Raw genomic sequence first — 21,049 nt, 5'->3', positions numbered from 1 at the left:
TCGTGAACAACGACCCGTGGACGCCAACCACGAATTGATTGACATGAAAAATGCAGAAAATAGATTTCTGGAAAAAAAATCATCACAGGTCATGAGACATGGAGTTATCAGTACGAAATACCACACAACGACAATGTGCAGAGATTCACATGGAAGGTCAACACGTAAAATATAACAGATATTCACGCCAGTCTGACGCGAGAGTTGAACAACAGTCGGCCGCTGTAGCCGAGCGGTTCTAGGCGCTTCACTCTGGAACCGCGCGACCGCTTAGGTCGCAGCTTCGAATCCTGCCTCGGGCATGGATGTGTGTGATATCCTTAGGTTAGTTAGCTTAAAGTAGTTCTTAGTTTTAGGGGACTGATGACCTCAGATGTTAGTCCCATAGTACTCAGAGCCATTTGAACCAGTTTTGAAGTTGAACAACATCCTAAATAAGAACTTTTCCGGCATTTCACACGGTTGCACGAGCATTCTGTGAGCTGTATTCAAGTTGGAGGAGGCTGTGTAGAACACCTAAATCATTAAAACCATCAACTTATTTTCTCTCTGTTATTTTATTACTCTAATCCCGAAACTTTTTGGAGTCATGGGGTATGTACTAAAAAGATTACCTCGTATAATTTTCTCTCAGGAATGTATATGTCACCTACGAAAAAGCTACTTCTCATAAGATATTTCTTCTGCAGATTTCCTTTTCGTTGGCCCTTGCGCGTTAAAGGACCCACTTCCGGGATGGGGAATGGCACTGGGCAGATAAAGTCAGTTTATACAAAGCTGATCAATGTCAATGTCTACCAATATGTATGTATTTGTATAATAATTATCTGTACAATACTGTCTCATTATTAAGCGTTATTTGAGCGTACTATTCTGTATTCTAGCCAATAATTCACATGAATCACTCCCGTATTGCTCCGTTGTAACACGCAGCCCGGTGTTTCCAAACGTAGGGCGGGGGGGGTATATTTTTAGTAACAGAAACTGAGCTTGCTAATTTCCTGCGGAACTGTTTCAGCGCAGATTTTGTGCTCCTGATTCATTGGCATGAATAATACCACCATCTAACTCACGGGGCACTTAGAAGTACGTAACAAATTGAGTGGTTCTGCTAATTACTTTTTCAAAGAGTACATAACGACATGTGTTTCATTGTTGGGTAGCACAAATCCTTTTGTCACTTAAAGGATTAACTGACTGTAAGATAAGAATGTTGTTGTGGTGTCACAGCCAGACACCACACTTGCTAGGTGGTAACCTTTAAATCGGCCGCGGTCCGGTAGTATACGTCGGACCCGCGTGTCGCCACTGTCAGTGATTGCAGACCGAGCGCCGCCACACGGCAGGTCTAGAGAGACGTCCTAGCACTCGCCCCAGTTGTACAGCCGACTTTGCTAGCCTTCAGCTACGTCATTTGCTACGACCTAGCAAGGCGCCATTATCATTTGCTATTAATCTTGTGATGCATGTACCGTCAGATCGATGTTCACCAATTATGGATTAAAGTTAAGTATTCCAGAAGCTACGTACTTATTTTACTAGTCTCAACTCCTTTAACTGTTCCAGACCTCACGCCAGCCTGCGTGAGTTTAAATGCGTGCCTTTTCGGCTACCGTCCATTGTGGATTGGCTGTCTTGCCAGTCCACAACAGTTGTATTACATATAAAGCTTTGTAAAGTGCTTTTCTTCACTATTTTTATTAAATGTGATAATATCAACTCTCTCGTTTTCCAAAAAGTTCTCGAGGCCAGTAACAATATCCTCAAAAGCGTAATTCTGACATCTCGAAAACCTCTCGCTCGTGTCTAGAATTGACGTTTCCTCAGCTGGTGGACGAATCAACTAAATATCGTATCCTTCGCGTGTACAAACTCTCCACAAGTTCGATTTGCGTTTCTAGCCTAAGTCATTGGAAAGACTTGTAGGAACGACTAAGCGGACAATAAAGGACGTTGTAGAATGTGCATATCATATTATAGTTTGGCAATCCCTTAAACAGCTATTCCTACCGTTACACGGAGATGGCGATGGGGTACGTGTCTCCAAGACTACTTCGCGACCCGCCCGGACAGCCGAGTACGTTAACGAGCCGCTTCCGGGATACGGGGAGAGAAGCCTGTCGCGAATGTAACAACGAGGAGTGGTGGGCCGGCCAGCCTGGATGCGGTTTCACATATTCTACCTTCCAAATCTCTGCCTACGCTACAGTGCTGTGTAACCAGTGGCTTCCCATACCACAATATCAGGTAATGGGCCCATTTGAAGATGACGAATACCTTCTGACAATGTTAGTTTTTCTCAAAGCCTCGAAACACAGATACGTACTTAGTTATACTGTACACAGAACAGGGAATCGTCTGAAAATACGACGTCGTAGCACTTGATGAAGATTCCATGCAACAAATGTCAAAATTGGCGAAATGTGCACTATATGCCTGGTTGCACAAACGATCAGCATTTCGGCGAAGCTACACAAAGTAAGCAGGAGTAAAGACAAGCAGAATATGTGTATAAGGAAAGATTAATACGAGCTCCTCGCACTCAAGGGATGTCTACAGGCCACCGTGTCGTCCACTGCGTCATGCGGATCCTCAAAAAAGCAACCCAAGACCCCATGTCGCCCACGCTGTTTGCCACACCTCCACACAGAGGCCATTAGACTGTTAACCCGGCCAGCACGATCTACAGGTCTCTTACCCACTGAAGACGTGTGCTCTTGAGTCCCTGAGGGACTGGCATGCTACCACTTGTTAGTCTCTGTGAGTGATGAACTTTGGAATACAGCATGAAAAGACGCACCTATATGTCACATTAACCCTCGCAATACCAATTTTTTTAAATTTTGTGAAAAATGTTTATTGCCTTTAATGAAGTCTTCTTCCAGATTCTATGATTGTTTTGACTTCCCACATCAGTCGTTTTACTCCACAAATAATAGCATTACGTGACCTTACAATACATGGACATTATATTTCTCTGGGTTGACAGCAACACTCCCTATGGGGGAATCACAAGCTAACTCTCGTGGGAATATTGCAAACTAATAGGAAACCCATACCTCAAGAACTGAAATATATCTCAAGAGGAGAATTATATTATAGAATATTTGCTTTCAATGATACTGGTACTCGAAACATTCCAATCTCAGTTGTTTCTTATAATGCCCGTGAAAAACCCAAAAGGAATCTGCTGTTTGTATCGTCTCAACATTATGACGCTGCAATTGGTTCTCCTACCGACACTAAGAAAAAAACAGTTATACGTTTATATTATAATGAGACTAAAGGTGGCGTTGACACGATTGATCAAATGGTGAGGAAATATTCAGCTGAGAGGGTTACAAGAAGGTGGCCGCTGTCTGTTTTCTATACTCTTATGGACATAGCAGCGATAAATAGTTATACACTGTTTTTGTTGAACTTTCCGGATTGTAATAGGAAAAAGCCTAATAAGCGACAACTTTTTCCTCAAGAACTGGGAATACAGCTCACGAAACTATACATTGAAGAAAGGGCTACAAATATTACAGGACTGCCAAAGCCTGTAGTTTAGAGTACGGAGGGTATTCTCGGACGGAAAATCAAGCAGAACTTCGTACAAAGCAAGCTCATGGAGATAAAGGTAGATGTCATTTGTGTGTTAGTGAAAGCCGTTCAAAAGCAGAAAAGTACAACAAAGTGAACAAAACAACAACAATCTGCAACAATTGTAAGAAGTACACATGTGGTAAATACAGCAAACACCTTTGTATGGCCGGCCGGTGTAGCCGAGCGGTTCTAGGCGCTTCAGTCCGGAACCGCGCTTCTGCTACGGCCGCAGGTTCGAATCCTGCCTCGGGCGTGGATGTGTGTGATGTCGCTAGGTTAATTAGGTTTAGGTAGGTCTAAGTTCCAGGGGACTGATGACCTCAGATGTGAAGTTTCGTAGTGCTCAGAGCCATTTGAATCATTTTATGATTTGGTGTATGTTCCAAGTGTGAAGTAGATTTCGAAGAAATTGGTGAATAATTCTTCTCACAAAGAAGTTTTTGTAATATTTTTTCATTTGAGTAAAGTGTAACTCAACAGTAGTACAACTACTTTTATTACCAACATTTGTCAAGATAATTAGACTTAGTAAATTTAAATGACGAAGTAAGTGAAAGATATAAAACGCATTTTTGAAAACAATTTTAAAAGAAATATTCAGGCTCTGGATCCTGATTATGCATCAATAGACCTTTCAAAAGTATGTTATTACTGTAATCCAAGAACAATTAATGAATTTTACTTATTTTTTTAAATTTTTGATGATGGGACAACACAAAGTACCCCGCCGACTCCTTAGTAATACACGTTACTGAAAATGGCTTAGTATTGCGAGGGTTAAGGTCAGTTCTACTCGATACCCAGACAGGCTCGAGCCACTGTTACTGTGAGAGGAGAAAGTTCTGCATAGTATTTGCACCCCATGTACTATCAAATCTACTACAAATTTAATCATGTATTCTTGTCACTATACTTACAATAAGTAAATCTTCATTATTTATTATCCCTCCTGGTGCTGCATTTCACTGAACGGCTGTGTGTACAGGGTTATCCAGCTGCTTCTACCTGTGAATTTTACGCAACCTGCAAGGCCTTCAAAATCCACATGCGAGATCTTCGTACTCTCTAATGCGCTACGTGCCAACTATCAGCTATACAGAAAAAAAATAAACAGGAGATTTTGTAGCAAATTTAATGTAGTTAAATTATGTACTGGGATACATTTTTGCTAGAGGCTGCAGTTTTCGAATTATTCAAGAAAAACGTACAAAAGTGACCTTCAAATACGTTTTTCTTGAATAACTCGGAAACTATGGGCTTTAGCGGAAACATGTCTCAGTATACAACAGAACTACTTTAAATTTCTGAGAAAAATCTCCTGTTCATTTTTTTCTGTAGCACTAACACTTTGTGCACAACAAGTGAGAGAATATGAAAATCTCACACATGAGTTTTGAAGACGTTGTGGGCTGCTTAACCAATAGATAGGAGTAGCTGAATCACATTTTATAGAGACCTGAGCGTCTGAATATGTGGTTTAGGTCTATAAAGGAGATGTTTAAGATAATCTGCTCATCTTTCCATTGATCATACTAACACTTCTATTATGACCCCGGTTCTCAGAATTCCTGAAGATAGACCTAGACTGTGGATATTGTACCACAGACACAGTCCCTTTGACTGTTCAGAGATGCCACTAAACCCACCCAAAGATGTGAACAACCATGCATGAGCAGCGCCTATTAGACGGATGGGGTCCGACAGCCGATGAGTTCCAGTCATTCCACCAGGAAGGAGGTACACCGCTTATGCTGTCTGAAGTTTAACCATGCTTAGACGGTCAATACCGAGGTTCGATCGCGTCCGCATTGTTACTTTGTGCCAGGAAGGGCTCTCACCAAGGGAAGTGTCCAGGCGTGTCTGAGTGAACCAAACCAATGTTGTTCGGACATGGAGAAGATACAGAGAGACAGGAACTGTCTATGACATACCTTGCTCAGGCCTCCCAAGGGCTACTAATATAGTGGATGTCCGCTACCTACGGATTATGGCTCGGAGGAACCCTGACAGCAACGCCACCATGTTGAATAATGCTTTTCGTGCAGCCACAGGACGTTCTTGTTACGGCTCAGTCTGTGCGCAATAGGCTGCATGATGCGCAACTTCACTCCCGACGCCCATGGCGAGGTCCATCTTTGCAACTACAATACCATGCAGGGCGGTACAGATGGGCCCAATAATATGCCGAGTGGACCCCTCAGGATTTGTATCACGTTCTCTTCACCAATGAGTGTCGCATTTGCCTTCAACCAGAAATCGTCGGAGACGTGTCTGGAGGCATCCAGGTCAGGATGAACGCCTTAGACACACTGTCCAGCGAGTGCAGCAATGCGGAGGTTCCCTGCTGTTTTAGGGTGGCATTATGTGGGGCCGACGTACGCCGCTGGTGGTCATGAAAGGCGCCGTAACGGCTGTACGATACGTGAATACTATCCTCCAACCGATAGTGCAACTATATCGACAGCATATTGGCGAGGCATTCGTCTTCATGGACGACAATTCGCGCCCCCATCGTGCACATCTTGTGAATGACTTCCTTCAGGATAACGACATCGCTCGACTAGAGTGGCCAGCATGTTCTTCAGACATGACCCCTATCGAACATGCCTGGGATAAATGGAAAAGAGCTGTTTATGGATGACGTGCCCCACCAGCCACTATGAGGGATCTACGCCGAATCGCCGTTGAGGAGTGGGACAATCTGGGCCAACAGTGCCTTGATGAACTTGTGGATAGTATGCCATGACGAATGCAGGAATGCATCAATGAAAGAGGACGTGCTGCTGGATGTTAGAAGTACCGGTGTGTACAGCAATCTGGATCACCACCTCTGACGGTCTCGCTATATGGTGGTACAACATGCAATGTGTGGTTTTCATGAGCAATAAAAAGGACGTAAATGATGTTTATGTTTATCTCTATTCCAATTTTCTGTACAGCTTCCGGAACTCCCGGCACCGAGGTGATGCAAAACTTTTTTTAATGTGTGTATTAACATCTGATATGCTTTTCTGTACTTTCATTTTATTTCAATTATTTATCTGAATAATAACATTGGGCTAACAAAACTGCCCATAACTGTAAAAGGGGGTAATATCATTGTGAGTATGAACGTATGTAGGCCTAACTGTTGTGCTGTACTGAATATAATAAAACGAATTAAAAACGGTACGAAAATGAATTTAAATCAAGCCGAACAATTTTAGAACTTAGGCAATTCTGTTAATGCTATACAACGTTGCGTGTAATTCAGTACTAAAAAAGTAACTTTAAGTAGCCTGAGAGTGATAAATACATGAATACCTAAAATTTAGAAGCGTTAATATCTCTGCGCATACATATTTGCACCAAATATTCGTAACTGTCAATATGATCTTTTAAAAGAACTCCCCTTTTTGTATCAGTTTTTGTTGTTACTCCTAGTTCATTTTTATGCTAAAATGGAATTAGTGGCTACATACTGTATTATATAGGTCTGTTGAATTATAAATTTACAACGGCATGTGTAAATCAAAATTGCTCATTAAGGAGTAAAACAAGTGTCTCACTATACAGAAGTTTAGATATGTAACTTCTGATCTTCTATCCCGCATACCAAAGAATGTGACCAAAGATGCTCTTTAAGAATATACATTTGTAAAGGTCTTATCCATTCCCAAATGATAAACAGCGCTCTAAAGGTTCACAACTTGGTTCTTAAATGTTGCAGAGTTTGAAAATACCGCATCAGTTGTAAGTTACTTTATTTTCTCACGACCGGTTTCGGACTGTTATAAGCCCATCCTCAGGTGTCATGGCTGTGCTGTGGTACCCAAGCGCTGCGTGTACCAGGCACAGTGTGCTGCGTATGCGCTCATAGTAAAGTAACTTAAAACTGAAGCGGTATTTCGAACCTCTACTATAATGCTCAGTTGCGGAAGTTCTTCCAACAGGATTGTTTGGCTTAAATGTTGCATTCGCTTTGAAAAACAATGGTACTCACATATGCCGCTGGGAATATCATCATACAACCGTTGAACACTCCGATGGCCAACTGCATCATTGCTATAGGGTTCATAACACTTTCTAGGTACCCGATAAACCTGTAAACATAAAAACAATTCCATTATGTAAACGTCATGGAAAATATAGAGTACTTCTTTGGATTACTTTCTGAGTTTATGAAGGAATGTACAACACTCATTCGTAGTTGAACAGTTTTGGTACAGAAATAGTTAAGAATGAAGTGGAGACACGAATTAGGAATTGAGAAAACGTTGAAAAGTATGAAAGCGCAAAGTAATCTGCGAATAAACGTTGCCCGAAGAAAGAAAGGGCTATTAAGATATCTTCCAAGTCATGCAAGAATTGACAAGTAAGAATTTGAAGGGACTGTTGTAATGCCCCATTTTCAGTTTTTTTGCGTTTTGTAAGACCTCTCCCAGCGTTTCGTTTGTACCAGCATCAGTCAACATAGAAGCGAGTACTTGTAACAATTAAGTAATATATCTCTTTGTTGCATAAGGGAAGATGTCAAGAACAGAGACGCGCTTGATATCATAGACGCGACCCCTGGTGAGATCGCAGTTTCGCCAGGCTTCAAGCTTAAGGTAATCTTGGGTGACAAATCTCGCTACTAAAAGGGAACTGTTTGTGTATATGCATCAATGTCTGGTATGCGGTTTACCTTTTATTTAGCGTCCATATCGGACGCATGTTTAGTGAAAGCGAGCAACAGCACTTTTTATTGCCCGAGTAAATAACGTCTAAATTATTTGATTCGTAACGAACAGTTGTGCTGCTCGGGGTTGAGAGAGAGTAGCAAAAATCGATCCCAAAATGGATTACATATAACTGATATACGTTTTGTTTGATACATAGTGGTGACTTTGAATAGATTTTTTCAATCTTCCTTTTCTAGAGAATCGTCGAGTCAAAGGTATAATGATAATAAATTGCATATGGCTTGATATTGTCGAGAATGTGGATCTAGAAAAGTAAAGGTTACGATAGCAGATTAGATCAACTGGTCAATTCAGAACGCTATTCATAGGTATAAGAGATATTTGCATTAAATTATACATTTTGTCTGAAACAAAACTATTGTTTTACTATTGTAACTAAAAATGGTCTCGAGTTATGGACAGTTGAAATTTCCTGTATGTATCTGAAATATTAGCTGAATGGTTATAATTACAAAGTGAGAGCCTAAGCTATTAAATATGCCCACCAATTAATCTTGAACAGGAAGAAAATATTAAAAAAATCAATCTGAACTTGAGTAAATGATGATTTGTCAGATGAATGTACAGTTTGTAACTCCAGACACACCGACTTTATAAATACTTTCGCTGCTTACCTAATAGTAAAACGGTTTCACAAATCAAAACGCTCTAACAGCAAAATCAATTTTACCACGGATTCTAGAAATTTTCCATACTACTTTTTTTTCTTAAATTCAGTCAGAGGCGTTATTTTCTGGCTCTAGTTTACGTTAAAGGGAAAGAGAAGATTGGAGTAGCTGGTTTGTCATAAACTGACACTGCACTACCAACGACGACCAAGAAGACAATGAGACAAAATAAATAACAACAACCAGCAGTGAGATCAATTGTGTTTATTCCCGTTAATTTTACATGTAATACAAGCGCTGAGGCGGTGTCTTTCTGTAAACTTACATCCATTTGCCGTAGTAAACCTACCGAGGTTAGCCATCGTGGCTTGTTGGGTAGGGTTGTCGCGCAAAAGCAGGTGGAAAATTCCACAATACAGATGAAATGCTGTAAGGCAGAGAAAAGAATGGTATCGTAGACAATACGCTGGTTATCTAGTCAATACATAGGTAATGACAAAGTCGAATCAATGTGGATAAGCAGCGACGTCAAAGCAATCGAGGCATTTAAAACTGTATAAGAATGAAGAACGTTAATTACAATATGCCTTTCTAGTACTCGATGTAATTTCTTCTGCTGAACCTTACTCAGAATATGTAAAGTTTCGAAGGAAAGTTCATAATATTCCTTGAAGAGCTCCGACTGGTTAGTGCGAAAAAATGTATGTAATGCCCTATGTTATGAAAGTGATACACAATACGTGACTGAAAAGCAAAGTTGAGCGTTTGAAAAAAAAAAAAATAAAAGTGCTTTCTTGTTCACGCATTACCTCAGACCAGAAGTGACATACATGTATTAGATTAACAAAATATTTAGGCCAATCAACACAATAAATGTGGACCAGTTATCTGCACGGAAAGGGCAACTCAAATGAAAATGAGACAGTTGGTAAAAAAGTAAGTAAACTGTTTATTATGTCGAAAGTAATCGCAACAACTATTAATACAGTTATACCACTGTGAGACAAGACGGATAATGCCTTCATGAAAAAAAATTATGATTGCCTACGCAACCATGTATGTTGCTGGGCGTGCATCTCTTCTTCCGAAGCAAATCGATGGCCACGAATGTCTTTCTGCAGGGCTCTAAACATAAGGGAATCGCATGGGGAGACATGGGAACTCTATGGAGGACGCGTAAGAGTTTGCCACAGGAACTTCTGCAGCGTGGTCGAGACAACCTTGGCAACATGTTGTCCCACTCACTTGTTTCGCGAACGCTGCAGAATTTTCGCTGGGAAGCCCTTACACGTCTCCATACAGTACTGATCTCTCCCCATGCGATGTACATATTTAGAGCCCTGAAGTAACAGGTTCGTTGCCGTAGGCAACCACAAACACATTTCCATGAAGTCACTGACCGTCTTGTCTCACTGTGGGGTAAACGTATTAACAGTTATGGTGATTACTTTTGAAATAATAAACAAAAAAATGGCTCAAATGGCTCGAAGCACTATGGGACTTAACATCTGAGGTCATCAGTCCCCTAGAACTTAGAACTGCTTAAACCTAACTAACCTAGGGACATCACACACATCCATGCCCGAGGCAGGATTCGAGCCTGCGACTGTAGTGGTCCCGCGGTTCCAGACTGAAGCGCCTAGAACCGCTCGGCCACACCGGCCGGCCATGGAGGGAAGTAATATCTTGTTTTACATTTCTTGGAACCAGAATTTTCGTAATTTCTATGGTAAACCTCTCCGTGTCGCACAATTGCTCTTAAGCAATGTGAAGCTCTCACGGTAACTGAACGAACCTGTGTTGGCGTCAGGAAGGGCACCCGGCCAGCGACTGTCACTAAAACCGCCTCAACCCATGTAATAAGGCTACTCCGCAGAGAAACGTAAAAAGGCAAGGAAGAAGAGGACCTAGACTACCCGGAAAACAAAGTCACAGTAAACTTTGGTCATTGCTGCAATTATCCATTTCACATTCTGGCAGTAGACAGCGCGGAGATATGAAAGGGGACGTTATATCAGTCGTGGACAAGGTAAACCGTCACTGCTACTGTTTGGTAGAATACTGTGATACTCAATTGGTTCCTTAAAGTGACTGCTCGGAAATCGCTTAAACGACATCCTTATGTTGTGCTTGACTGTGTGATCCATATAATTCGACTAACATAATGCATGCTCCGCACAGAAAGCAGGGAAACAACGACACATGTTTTCTTTCTGTCATGTATTTATTTTTTGATTATTTATTTGCAACATGCTCCATTACAATATTTGTATACTGTAATGTAATGTTTGTACTGTATGATGACGATGATGATGATGATGATGACGAAAGGAAGGAGAGGGTGAAGCCCGGCATCAGCACATAGACTGCTCCTCGCGAATAGCACAAAGGGACGGACGGATCGCTATCAACAGCGCCACATGCCCTCGCTCCATGAGACACTACGGAGAGATCTGGTATTTAAACCCGGTCAATAGCGCAAAGTCTTGTGATCAAGAACCTTACCGCCATCACCTATTCTCCCGTTGCTGGCCAAATATTGCAGTGAAACTCGCGTGAATTTGACATGAGAACCAAGTCTTAACTTGGAAACATTCCAAAACAGACGCCATGTTCTTCATGATACGTGGAAAATATCAAGAATAAGTTCCCAACGGGAAAAATGGTAATTTTCAACAGAATAAGTTCCCAACGGGGAAAATAGTAATTTTTAACTATGGCGTAGGGATAGGAGATAATATTTGATAGTTTCATTTACCACAGAGGTCTACAGGGTGAGTAGAAACTGTAGGAAGTGTATTCATCGCTGTATAAGTGACAAATCGTTCAAATTACCGTCTGCCACCTCGTTGCAGGAGAAATAACTTTCAAATTGCCATCTGCCCACTAGTCGATGGTGAAGCTTCGGTGGGACTATTATTAGTTTTATACTGCATGCCACTACAGTATATGCGTTGTCAGAATTTACAATACTTATTCGTGATGACCTCAATGATCATCATCCGACCAAAGACGCTGTCTCATACAAGCATCCAAAAAATGGCTGCAAAACTTCTGCGATTCAGCTGCTATTGACTTTCAGAACAAGGACGTTTACGGCCTGTTGACCGTTTACTGCTTCTTATACACTCCTCCATATCACCACAAAACACATTACGAAGGGGATTTTTTCCTCTTCCTTGATAGATATTAAGCTTTAAATTTATGGATAGAAGAATCCTGTTAAGAAAGGCATGGTGGCATACAGAACGTCTCAAAACGCTGCAGTCTTCAAAAACATAGCTCCTGCACATGGTGGACAATGCAGACAGAACTCAAATATACGCAGTAGGAGTGCTCCACAGGAACCGCTTACCTATAAGCGCTTTAAAATTAGATCAGAAAACCTAAGAGAGATTCGCCCTTCTCCGCACCAAATAACTCATACAATTATTCACATAGTTCCAAATTTACGGTTGGAATACCACCCTCCACACTCGGTGTGGGACTTCTAACGTAAAACATAGACAAAGCTCATTGTTACATTGTCGTGCAGCCTTTCCAAAACTACTTTTTTTTTACCATAGCATAGCTAGAAGTCTGACACCTGTAGTCCAGAGGTGCTTCTACATGCAAAAAGGAGTTTTCAAATTTTTTTAAAGGATGAATTTGGTTGACATTCTACGTACACAAGACGGAGAGAAGGAGTCTACATAGCAGATGGAACTAGATTCACTCCGTAACCGGCCGTCCGCTGTGGCCGAGCGGTTCTAGGCGCTTCAGTCCGGAACCGCGCTGCTGCTACGGTCGCAGGTTCGAATCCTGTCTCGGGCATGGATGCGTGTGATGTCCTTAGGTTAGTTAGGTTTAAGTAGTTCTAAGTCTAAGGGACTGATGACCTTAGATATTAAGTTCCATAGTACTCAGAGCCATTTGAACCATTTGAAGCACTCCGTAACCAACCTGCAACAAACAACAGTGCAAATGAGAGAATTGCACCATTGATGTGTATCGTGGAAAATATTAGTTCGCAGGTGTAAATCGACGTGAACTTCGTTGTTTCTCTATCTGCTCAAAATCGACCCGCAGAAATTTGTTGTACTTTCTGCGCATCGTATATCAGTCCACGATCGGAACGCAAAGAAAGTTTTCATTGCTTATACAGCAGAAAGAGCAGTCACGCAACTCTTAGTGTTTCCAGGCTGCACATGCGACTATGTTACTTGGCCGGACAGAAGAATCTGAAACAATGTGAGACAGGCGGACGAGCTTACGTGCATTTTAAATGGAACACACATTTCTAATTACGCGACAAGTAGATCTTACGACGTTTTATTTCGGCATTCTTAAAAATAACGTCTTGTTTGCAAATATACATCGAGATACGTGAGCCCAGTTAGCCCCCGCAAATTAAAATCTCTCTGTTTCAATATACTGAAGAATATCAGTAAATTCCAGTTACCTACCAACACAGCACGAATGGAAGTTTAAGTAGAAAACTAATGAATTCGCGACTAAAATGTAAAAGCATGTGTTTCCTTTATTTAGCACCTCTGAGTACTTCAGTTTGATTTTAGTAACATTAATACGATAGAAAACACGGGCACTGATAGTAAATAGGTTGGCATGCACTGCAGACAGTATAGAAAGTATTCATTATTCATCAGTGTCACTCTTGTGCGAATAAATTTACATAATGCAATCTGTTTTTCTCGGCATTTGTCGGACACTTTCACTTATGAAATCGTTTCGTGGTATAGCCGAGTTGCATTGTCGTCTTGAAGTTCCGTTGCAACGAGATTCCTACTCCTCGTCACCTTCAGAGAAAGTTATTTCTCTAGATTATAAGGTAGGATACCCGTTGAAGCGTATGTTCTACACACCGCTGCATCTCGATTCATAACATGATAAGATTTCATAAATCTCTACCTCTTTACAGTGTAACTCACTTCATAACTAAGTTCCAAACTTTGCTCTTGCACGAAAGCAGTGGAGACGCAAAAATAGGTAAGAAAACGCAATATGACTCAAGCAATTTGGAGAAGCTAAGGGAAACCTAAATCATGTTGCCCAGAAGGGAATTTGATTTCCGCTTCTCCACGTCAAACGCGTCAAATACTTATCGACTCTGATTCCAATGACCGCAAAAATTTTCTTTGGGTCGTCATCTAACATGATCGATTGTCGTCAGAGTCAGTAGTTGCAGAAGAATTTCAAATGGATGCGGTATTGAAGTATTATTATCAAACAGTTTCAAACATCTTTTAAGGATTGAAAGAGTACCAACACATACGTTTTCGTTACCCATGAAACCTCGCTGAGAAATTCTGTCAAAATGTAGCGTATGTGCGTTGTCCACATATCCATTCTCTCATTGCACTGTCTCTTTTTAGGAGGAGCAAGTCGAGTCCAGAGAAAACAACCAAATAATGTGGGTAGCTCTAATAAACTGTGATTTACTTAGCAAAGTTAAGCAGACGATACATTGCCATGCCATTACTTGGAGATAAAACTAATAGAGATTTTGCCTCACATGAAATTTTCAAAGTCATAGTTACTTAAAAACAGTTTACTATTTTCTGGAACCTTCTGTAGACAGTGTAAGTCACTCAAAGCGTCAACACGAAACTTGGTAGCAAGCAAGATAAACATTCAAAATTACAAGTAGTTGAGGTCACTGTTCTCTGCCTTGACTTGCAGAACATGAGTCGTTTAAAATGTCAACATTGAAATGGGAAAAGAGGCTGGAAGCAAAAAGTTCTCTCTAGCTCTATGGGTGAGGTGTTCCAGGCATCTGCAACTTAGACCCACCTACTCGTCTAATGTACGTAGCATGTGGAATAAATAAATGCCCCTTAAGAAACAAGCTGGAATGTCTTAGTCATATGAAGGAAGCATCTTTGAGTTGTAACTCTTCGTCTTCCTATCTGTAATGTGATGAAAAGTCGGTTTTGTAAAGATCTGAATGACGGTGTAACTATGACGTTCATGTTTAACGCATTCAGTTCTCGGGAAACTAAGTGGATTTTTGTGTTAATTGAGAGAGTAGTGTAATATGAACTTGCAAATGTATTAATTCGTGAGGTGCAGTGGCGAGATTCCCATGTGGATTTTTCTGACATAATTTGAGGTACATTTGTTTGCTTCGGGTACTACAAGAAACAATTTTCTATTTGGAGATTACAGTATTTTGAGACAGCGTTTCAGCTCCTTTAGAATATCGCTTGGCGCTGTTGTGGACGTAGCTCTTATGTATAAGATTTACATCTTCATGGAACATACAACCTTTAAACGATATCTGTTAACTTGCATGTGAAATGGTTTCTATCGAACTGAAGGCAACTCTAGGTTGCAACATCCAATACAGACATAACAATCTGAGCTTCATGGTTACGAACATGATACATCTACAACAATTTTTTTGGGTTGATTTGAATGTCTCAGATTTTGCACACGCAGATATTTCTGTAATGAGAGAGCTATTAAGCTAAATAAGGAGCTACAGAAATAAAAATAACCGATTTCAACACAGCCATGCCGTTGAAGATAAGGCAAACCTCCCAGCTATGAATTTACGTGCATCGTATGTGTAGACCGTATAGAGGTATGGGACCTAAGAAAGAGCGCTCTGGGTTCCCGAGCACGCTGCTGTTTATTTCTGATAAACGATGCTTCTCATAAGAAACGACATGCTCACAATTAGCGAGTCAGCCACGCCATTCGGAGTACTGGACTTCTGTAACAGCCTGTAAGTTTAACTATTATTTTAACGTTCTCAAATTAGGTGTGTATGAGGATGAGTGACGCACATGCAGCTGTAAGACAACGTATGCAGAACGGAGAAGAATATCCAGATTTTCTAATTGTTTGAAAAAATTGCTTTTGTCTCTCATACAGTGACAACTTAAAGATTGAGTGTTCGTTGATATTGCACAAATATCAGGCAAGAAACCGTTTATAATCTATGTAATTAACCCAAAATGCGATTATTATTTCATATTGATCGATATAAATATCTTTTGTATAAATGTTAGCAGAAACAAAGGAGTGTGCCATCGGTATGTGTAAAATGAGATAAACACCTTCCCCTCCTCCATAGAAAGTGTTTTTAGTAATTTCGTGTTTTACTGTCATAGGTGTAAAATGTGCTGTAATTGAGGTTTGTTTTACAGGAGCTGTGGTCTTTTCAGCAGTAGCATAACGTTACGTCATGATGATGAGGGAATAAAGTTAAAAAAATAATACAAACAATGGAAACAATGGAAAATCCAGGATCGAATAATGACAATAATATGACAAGGAAAGATTACTAATGACCATATAGTGGAGATGATGAGTCGCAGACAGGCACAACAAAAAGTCTGCTAAACAAGTAAGCTTTCGATCAAAAGACCTTCTTCTGAATTAGACAAAATACTGACGTCTGCCGAGGCCAGACCAGAGACAGTGGTCGTTTGATTATGAGTTGCGAATGTGTGTATGTGTTTTGCCTAATTCAGAAGAAGACCTTTTTGCCGAAAACTTACTTGCTTAGCAGTCTTTTTGTTGTGGCTGTCTGCAAACCAGCATCTCCACTATATGGTGAGCAGCAATCTTTCCCTTTCATAATATTGCATTCAGTACTGCTCGTCTTTTTCTATTTGTTCCCCGAAAAAACAGAAGTGTAGGTTTCTCTATATTTTGTACCTTGTGATATCGTGATGTGTGCGGATGCAAAGGCGCAATTGTTTATATGCCTCAATAGTAGCCATAGACGTCTGCAATCTCTTGTTTTCATTAGACTCAAACAGTTCATTCTTGTCTCCTCTCCGAAGCTGAAGATCAGCTATGCGCTCGCTCAGAATTTTGAGCTGAGCTGAGATGTGAAACATAACCACTATGAAGAAACTATCCATCTGCACGTGGATTAAACCAACGAAAAACATCGAGATGACCTGTAACGCGTAAGACAGCTCATACGCGTACATGGGCAAGATCGTAGTGTTCGTCACTGGGAGTTGCTGGAAAGGTAATCTTTTTTCGGGTGACATCAGTGGTGCAACGAACCAAAGAGAGAGCAGGGAGATGTTATACGCGTTGAAGGCCTTCGAGATGCGAATACCGCGTCTTTGCACCTCCTCGAAGATTGCCTCGCGCGTAGACCAGCTGCGCATGTACTCTCTCTGGCTGTTTACCAGCGCGTCCAGCCACCGCACCAGACGACAGTAGCCGGCCTCGTTGCAGAGGAAGAACGTCGCCTTGATCGAACCGACGACCATTATCGACAAGCACGACAGTGCCAACGTATAGTCCTCCAGGTCGCCGCGCAACGTGCAGAGGTGGACGACGCCTTCGGCAATGTGTCCCAAGCTCAGCGCGGAGATGGTGGCTGTGAAGATGCGAAACAACGGCGAGCCCGACAGCGGCCACACGCCAAATGCGTGCAGCCAGCGCAAGTTGTACTGGAGAACGGACCCAGCCGCGTACTGCCACGTCAGCGGCTTCACGGCCTGTGGATCCCACTCCATGGGGACTCTCCTCGCTTTCAGCTCTACCGTTCCGTATGGCCACCGGCAGCTCAGATGATGTGAGCGAGACAAGACTCCCGGCTGCGACGTCCCCCACACGCCGACTCTCTTATAAACGAAGAGCGGCAGTCAATAGATAGGTCAAACCAGATTTTTCTTGCACAGGTCGCTGGACTGACCTCGCTGCGTGTTAAAGAGAATTTCTGATTAGCATAATACACTCTTGTATTTAAAAGCATATGGTGTGGCTAGGAAACCAGTTTGACGTCACTCCTATGTACACAGTTTACACCAATAGCTGTGCGAGAACGACTGTGCATCTAAAAAATCCCACGAGAGAAATCAAATGTCCCCAACGAATTAGTAATATATTGCTACACAACACGCTTCATTACAAGTATTATTCAAAGGGAATATTCCACTGCCAGCGCAAATCATGATTCTCACCGAGGCAAGGAAATTCAGGAATGAATAGTTAAGTGGACTCGATTACAACAACGCGTAATTGCAAGTTGATTGTAAACACAGACTGCGTACCTCGAACCGAATCCGTCTTCTAAGCTAATTAATTAACCGTTTTGAGCTTCTGTTTTCTAATTGATGTCGAAGACGCAACGTTTCTCGGAATCGGTAAACTGAACGTGTATTATATTAGGATCTCCGTTCTTCCGTTCAGCAGAGTATTTCACGTAGGATTAAACGTGACGTAACAGAAGATAGGCGGAAGTAACAGAACTATACCCGTATATATAAATAATTTGACGCTCAGAGGACTTTCATAAATCGATTGTCTTCCACCGCTGAAATGTGGACTACTGCCAGTTCTCCCATTCGTCGAGACTACTACTTTGGACGTAGCAGGTGTTACACTTCTTATTGAGCATTATGATTCAAGCGCCGCTACGCCGTGAAAAACAGTTCTCCTATACTTGGCCTTCTTTATTGTACTCGTAATCCTGGCACACACGTCAACGACTATGTTCCGTAAGTAACAATTTGCTCCTCGATGCACACTGCATGAAATGCATGTAGTATGTTTCTTTTTGTCACTGAACTTCAACACAGTACATGCAGTTCAGTACTTGTTAGAAGTTTCCTATCAGTATATGCCTAAAATATGACGACAACCAGATAGAAGAAGTCGACAGTGTTAAATTCTTGAGATTAGACTTGATAATAAGTTCACTAGTAGGAGCATACCACGTAACTGTTGATGCGCCTAAAAAAATCACTATTTGAAATGCGAATGTTGACAGACGCAGGTGACACAAAAATAAGAAAGCTTTTACTTTCATTCCATAATGTCACATTGGATTATTTTCAGGGTTAACACATCTAACCAAGCTAAAGTTTTGCGGATCCAAAAACTTGAAATAATAATTATTTGTGGCCTTAAGACTATCCTGCAGAGGACTGGTTAGGGAACTATGGATATCAACTACTGATTCTCAATATATTTTTGGTTAGTGAAATTTATCCTTAAAAATACCTCTTTTTCAAACGAACAGCTTAGTTCACAAAATCAGTAAGAGAAATAAGAATAATCTTCACGAATATTCAAAGTCACTTAATTTGGTCCAAAAAGATGTCCCTTATTCAGGAACACACATTTTCAATAACTTGCTAATAAGATTCAGATTAAGAGGAGCCTTCTATTCCACTGAACAAATCCAGTGCAGTAAGCGCTCTAAAATCATATTTCTATATTGATGATGCATGGCTACAATAGCCTAAGAATTATCATATAAACTCAGTGTATTGAATATCTACATGTCTTGTGACAAGTTATTTATTACATTTTAAATGAAACATGTTTAAGATTTTTTCAACTTATTCCACATCCATGAGGACCATTTCACATAGTATCTGTGGAAGGTACATTTGGGTTTTTCGTCGTAAATATTTATTGTGTTTTCTTGTTTTTCTGACGTGTTGTACATCGTGGTGGATCTCCCCACTATGAATCTACTGGAACGAAAAATACCTCTAATGTAATATAATCTAATCACGTTAGAAAACCCTACTTCCCGTCTTTATCCAAATAATTCTTTATTTGCAGAAAAAAGGTAAAAGTAACATGCCCATTGCATTACAAGACACACGAGGTCTAACTGGATGCAGGTTAATTATTTACTATTGTTTGCGAACAAGTCCATGAGGACTGAGCAAAGTGTTTAGAGGTGCGCATTTGCCGTCCTTTGTGTCTGTATTTCTTTCATTATCTTCCCGTGGGCTTCTTTTCTCTGTTCATTCCGTGTCTTTCCAGTCTTTTTCTTTGGTTTTTCCATTTGATAATCTTGCAATTGTGAATTTAGGATGAAGACTTCGCTGTTTATCGACATATTCTGTGTAGTCCCTGACAATTTCAGATCAGTTTTGATTTCGCCAATCCACTTCGTCGTGTCCGTTTCGGCCTTACTCCTGTCGTTAAAGAATTCGACTATCTGTTTCCTGAGTTGCCTGGGTTCATTCTTTTAATGTGTTGATAGAACCTTACTCTGCATTTTCTAATGTCACTAGGGTTATTTGTGTATTGCCCAATTTCCCAATTCCCTCTGACAATGAATCGGTGTTGTTCGTCTACAAGTTTTGGACCCAGGCTTTTTTTAGGATTTTGCCTTACCCTTTCTCAGTGTTTTCATTTATATTTTCCTGTTCAGTTATTGTTTCGGTTCTATAAAGGCATTCTTGTTTAATTACTGCATTTTAATTCTTAGTTTTGTGTGCTTGGAAATCCATTCCTTATTGTAGCCATCTTGGGTAAATCGTTAATGCAGTTTTCATCTTCTTGCATTGAATTTCGTTTTTCTTCTCAATGTATTAACTAAGATATTTAAAACATTAAATTGTGGGACTCGTTTAATTTTGCTATAGTTCATCTCCATGAATTTTGGCGTATGTTTGTTGCAGGGCACGTATTCTGTCTTTTCAAAAGATTTCTGTAGACCAACCCTTCCTATAGTTTCTTTCAAAAGTTCGGTTAGACTTTGGGCTGATGACATGTTGCGACTTAAGACTGCTAAATCATTTGCAAATGCCAAGTAATCTATAGATAACTAGCTTCAGCCTGAAGTTATTGGTTGATCAATTTTGAGGATTGATTACTCTTTGCGCCATTGTTGTATCACTTTCTCAGCGACACAGTTGAAAAATAATGGAAACAGCCTTATTCTTATCTTATTTCGATTTTCATTTCGAAACTGAGATTTCCCCCATAAATTTAGTCTTTAATGTTGTGTATCTCTGTGTATGTTTTATGACTGAAAGTGTTCTCAGTTATTGACCTAAATCTTTTAATGTGGAAACAGTGATTCGCGGTCACCGTAGTCATAGGTTTTATTGAAATTAATAGATGCACGAACTTAATTTTCCTTACAAATTTGTGATGTCTTATGATTAACTTTACGTTCAATATTTGCTATGGAAACGAATGGCCTGGTCTTAATCCTGCCTGATATTCTCCAATTTCTGGTTCAAGTTGTTTCTGTGTATGCAGCTAATATTAGCGAGACTCCCCTGCGATTATTTACACCTGTTCCTTCTCCCTTCTGGTGCAACCGTTGAAGTATCTCACTTTCGCGATCTCCTGGAATATGTTTTATTTATTTATTTATTATTATTATTATTTAGTTTGGTTCTCTAA

At 40.6% G+C, this 21,049-nt stretch overlaps 1 protein-coding gene across 1 annotated transcript in view; it reads right to left on the bottom strand.

Moving 5' to 3' along the window:
* LOC126260946 (odorant receptor Or2-like) overlaps positions 1–16,690 on the bottom strand; it is a 54,667-nt gene extending 37,977 nt beyond the window's left edge. Inside the window, exons 1-2 of the mRNA XM_049958454.1 lie at positions 16,586–16,690; positions 7,571–7,670 (exon numbers count right to left, since the gene is read on the bottom strand). Coding sequence (XP_049814411.1) covers positions 7,571–7,670; positions 16,586–16,650 — 165 coding nt within the window. The 5' untranslated portion in view covers positions 16,651–16,690. The remainder of the gene's footprint in view (positions 1–7,570; positions 7,671–16,585) is intronic.
* Between the last annotated feature and the right edge of the window lie 4,359 nt (positions 16,691–21,049).

The sequence above is a fragment of the Schistocerca nitens genome, chromosome 5 (assembly GCF_023898315.1).
Source record: "Schistocerca nitens isolate TAMUIC-IGC-003100 chromosome 5, iqSchNite1.1, whole genome shotgun sequence".
Classification (NCBI taxonomy): Eukaryota; Metazoa; Arthropoda; class Insecta; order Orthoptera; family Acrididae; genus Schistocerca; species Schistocerca nitens.
This window is presented reverse-complemented; position numbering and strand designations above follow the sequence as displayed.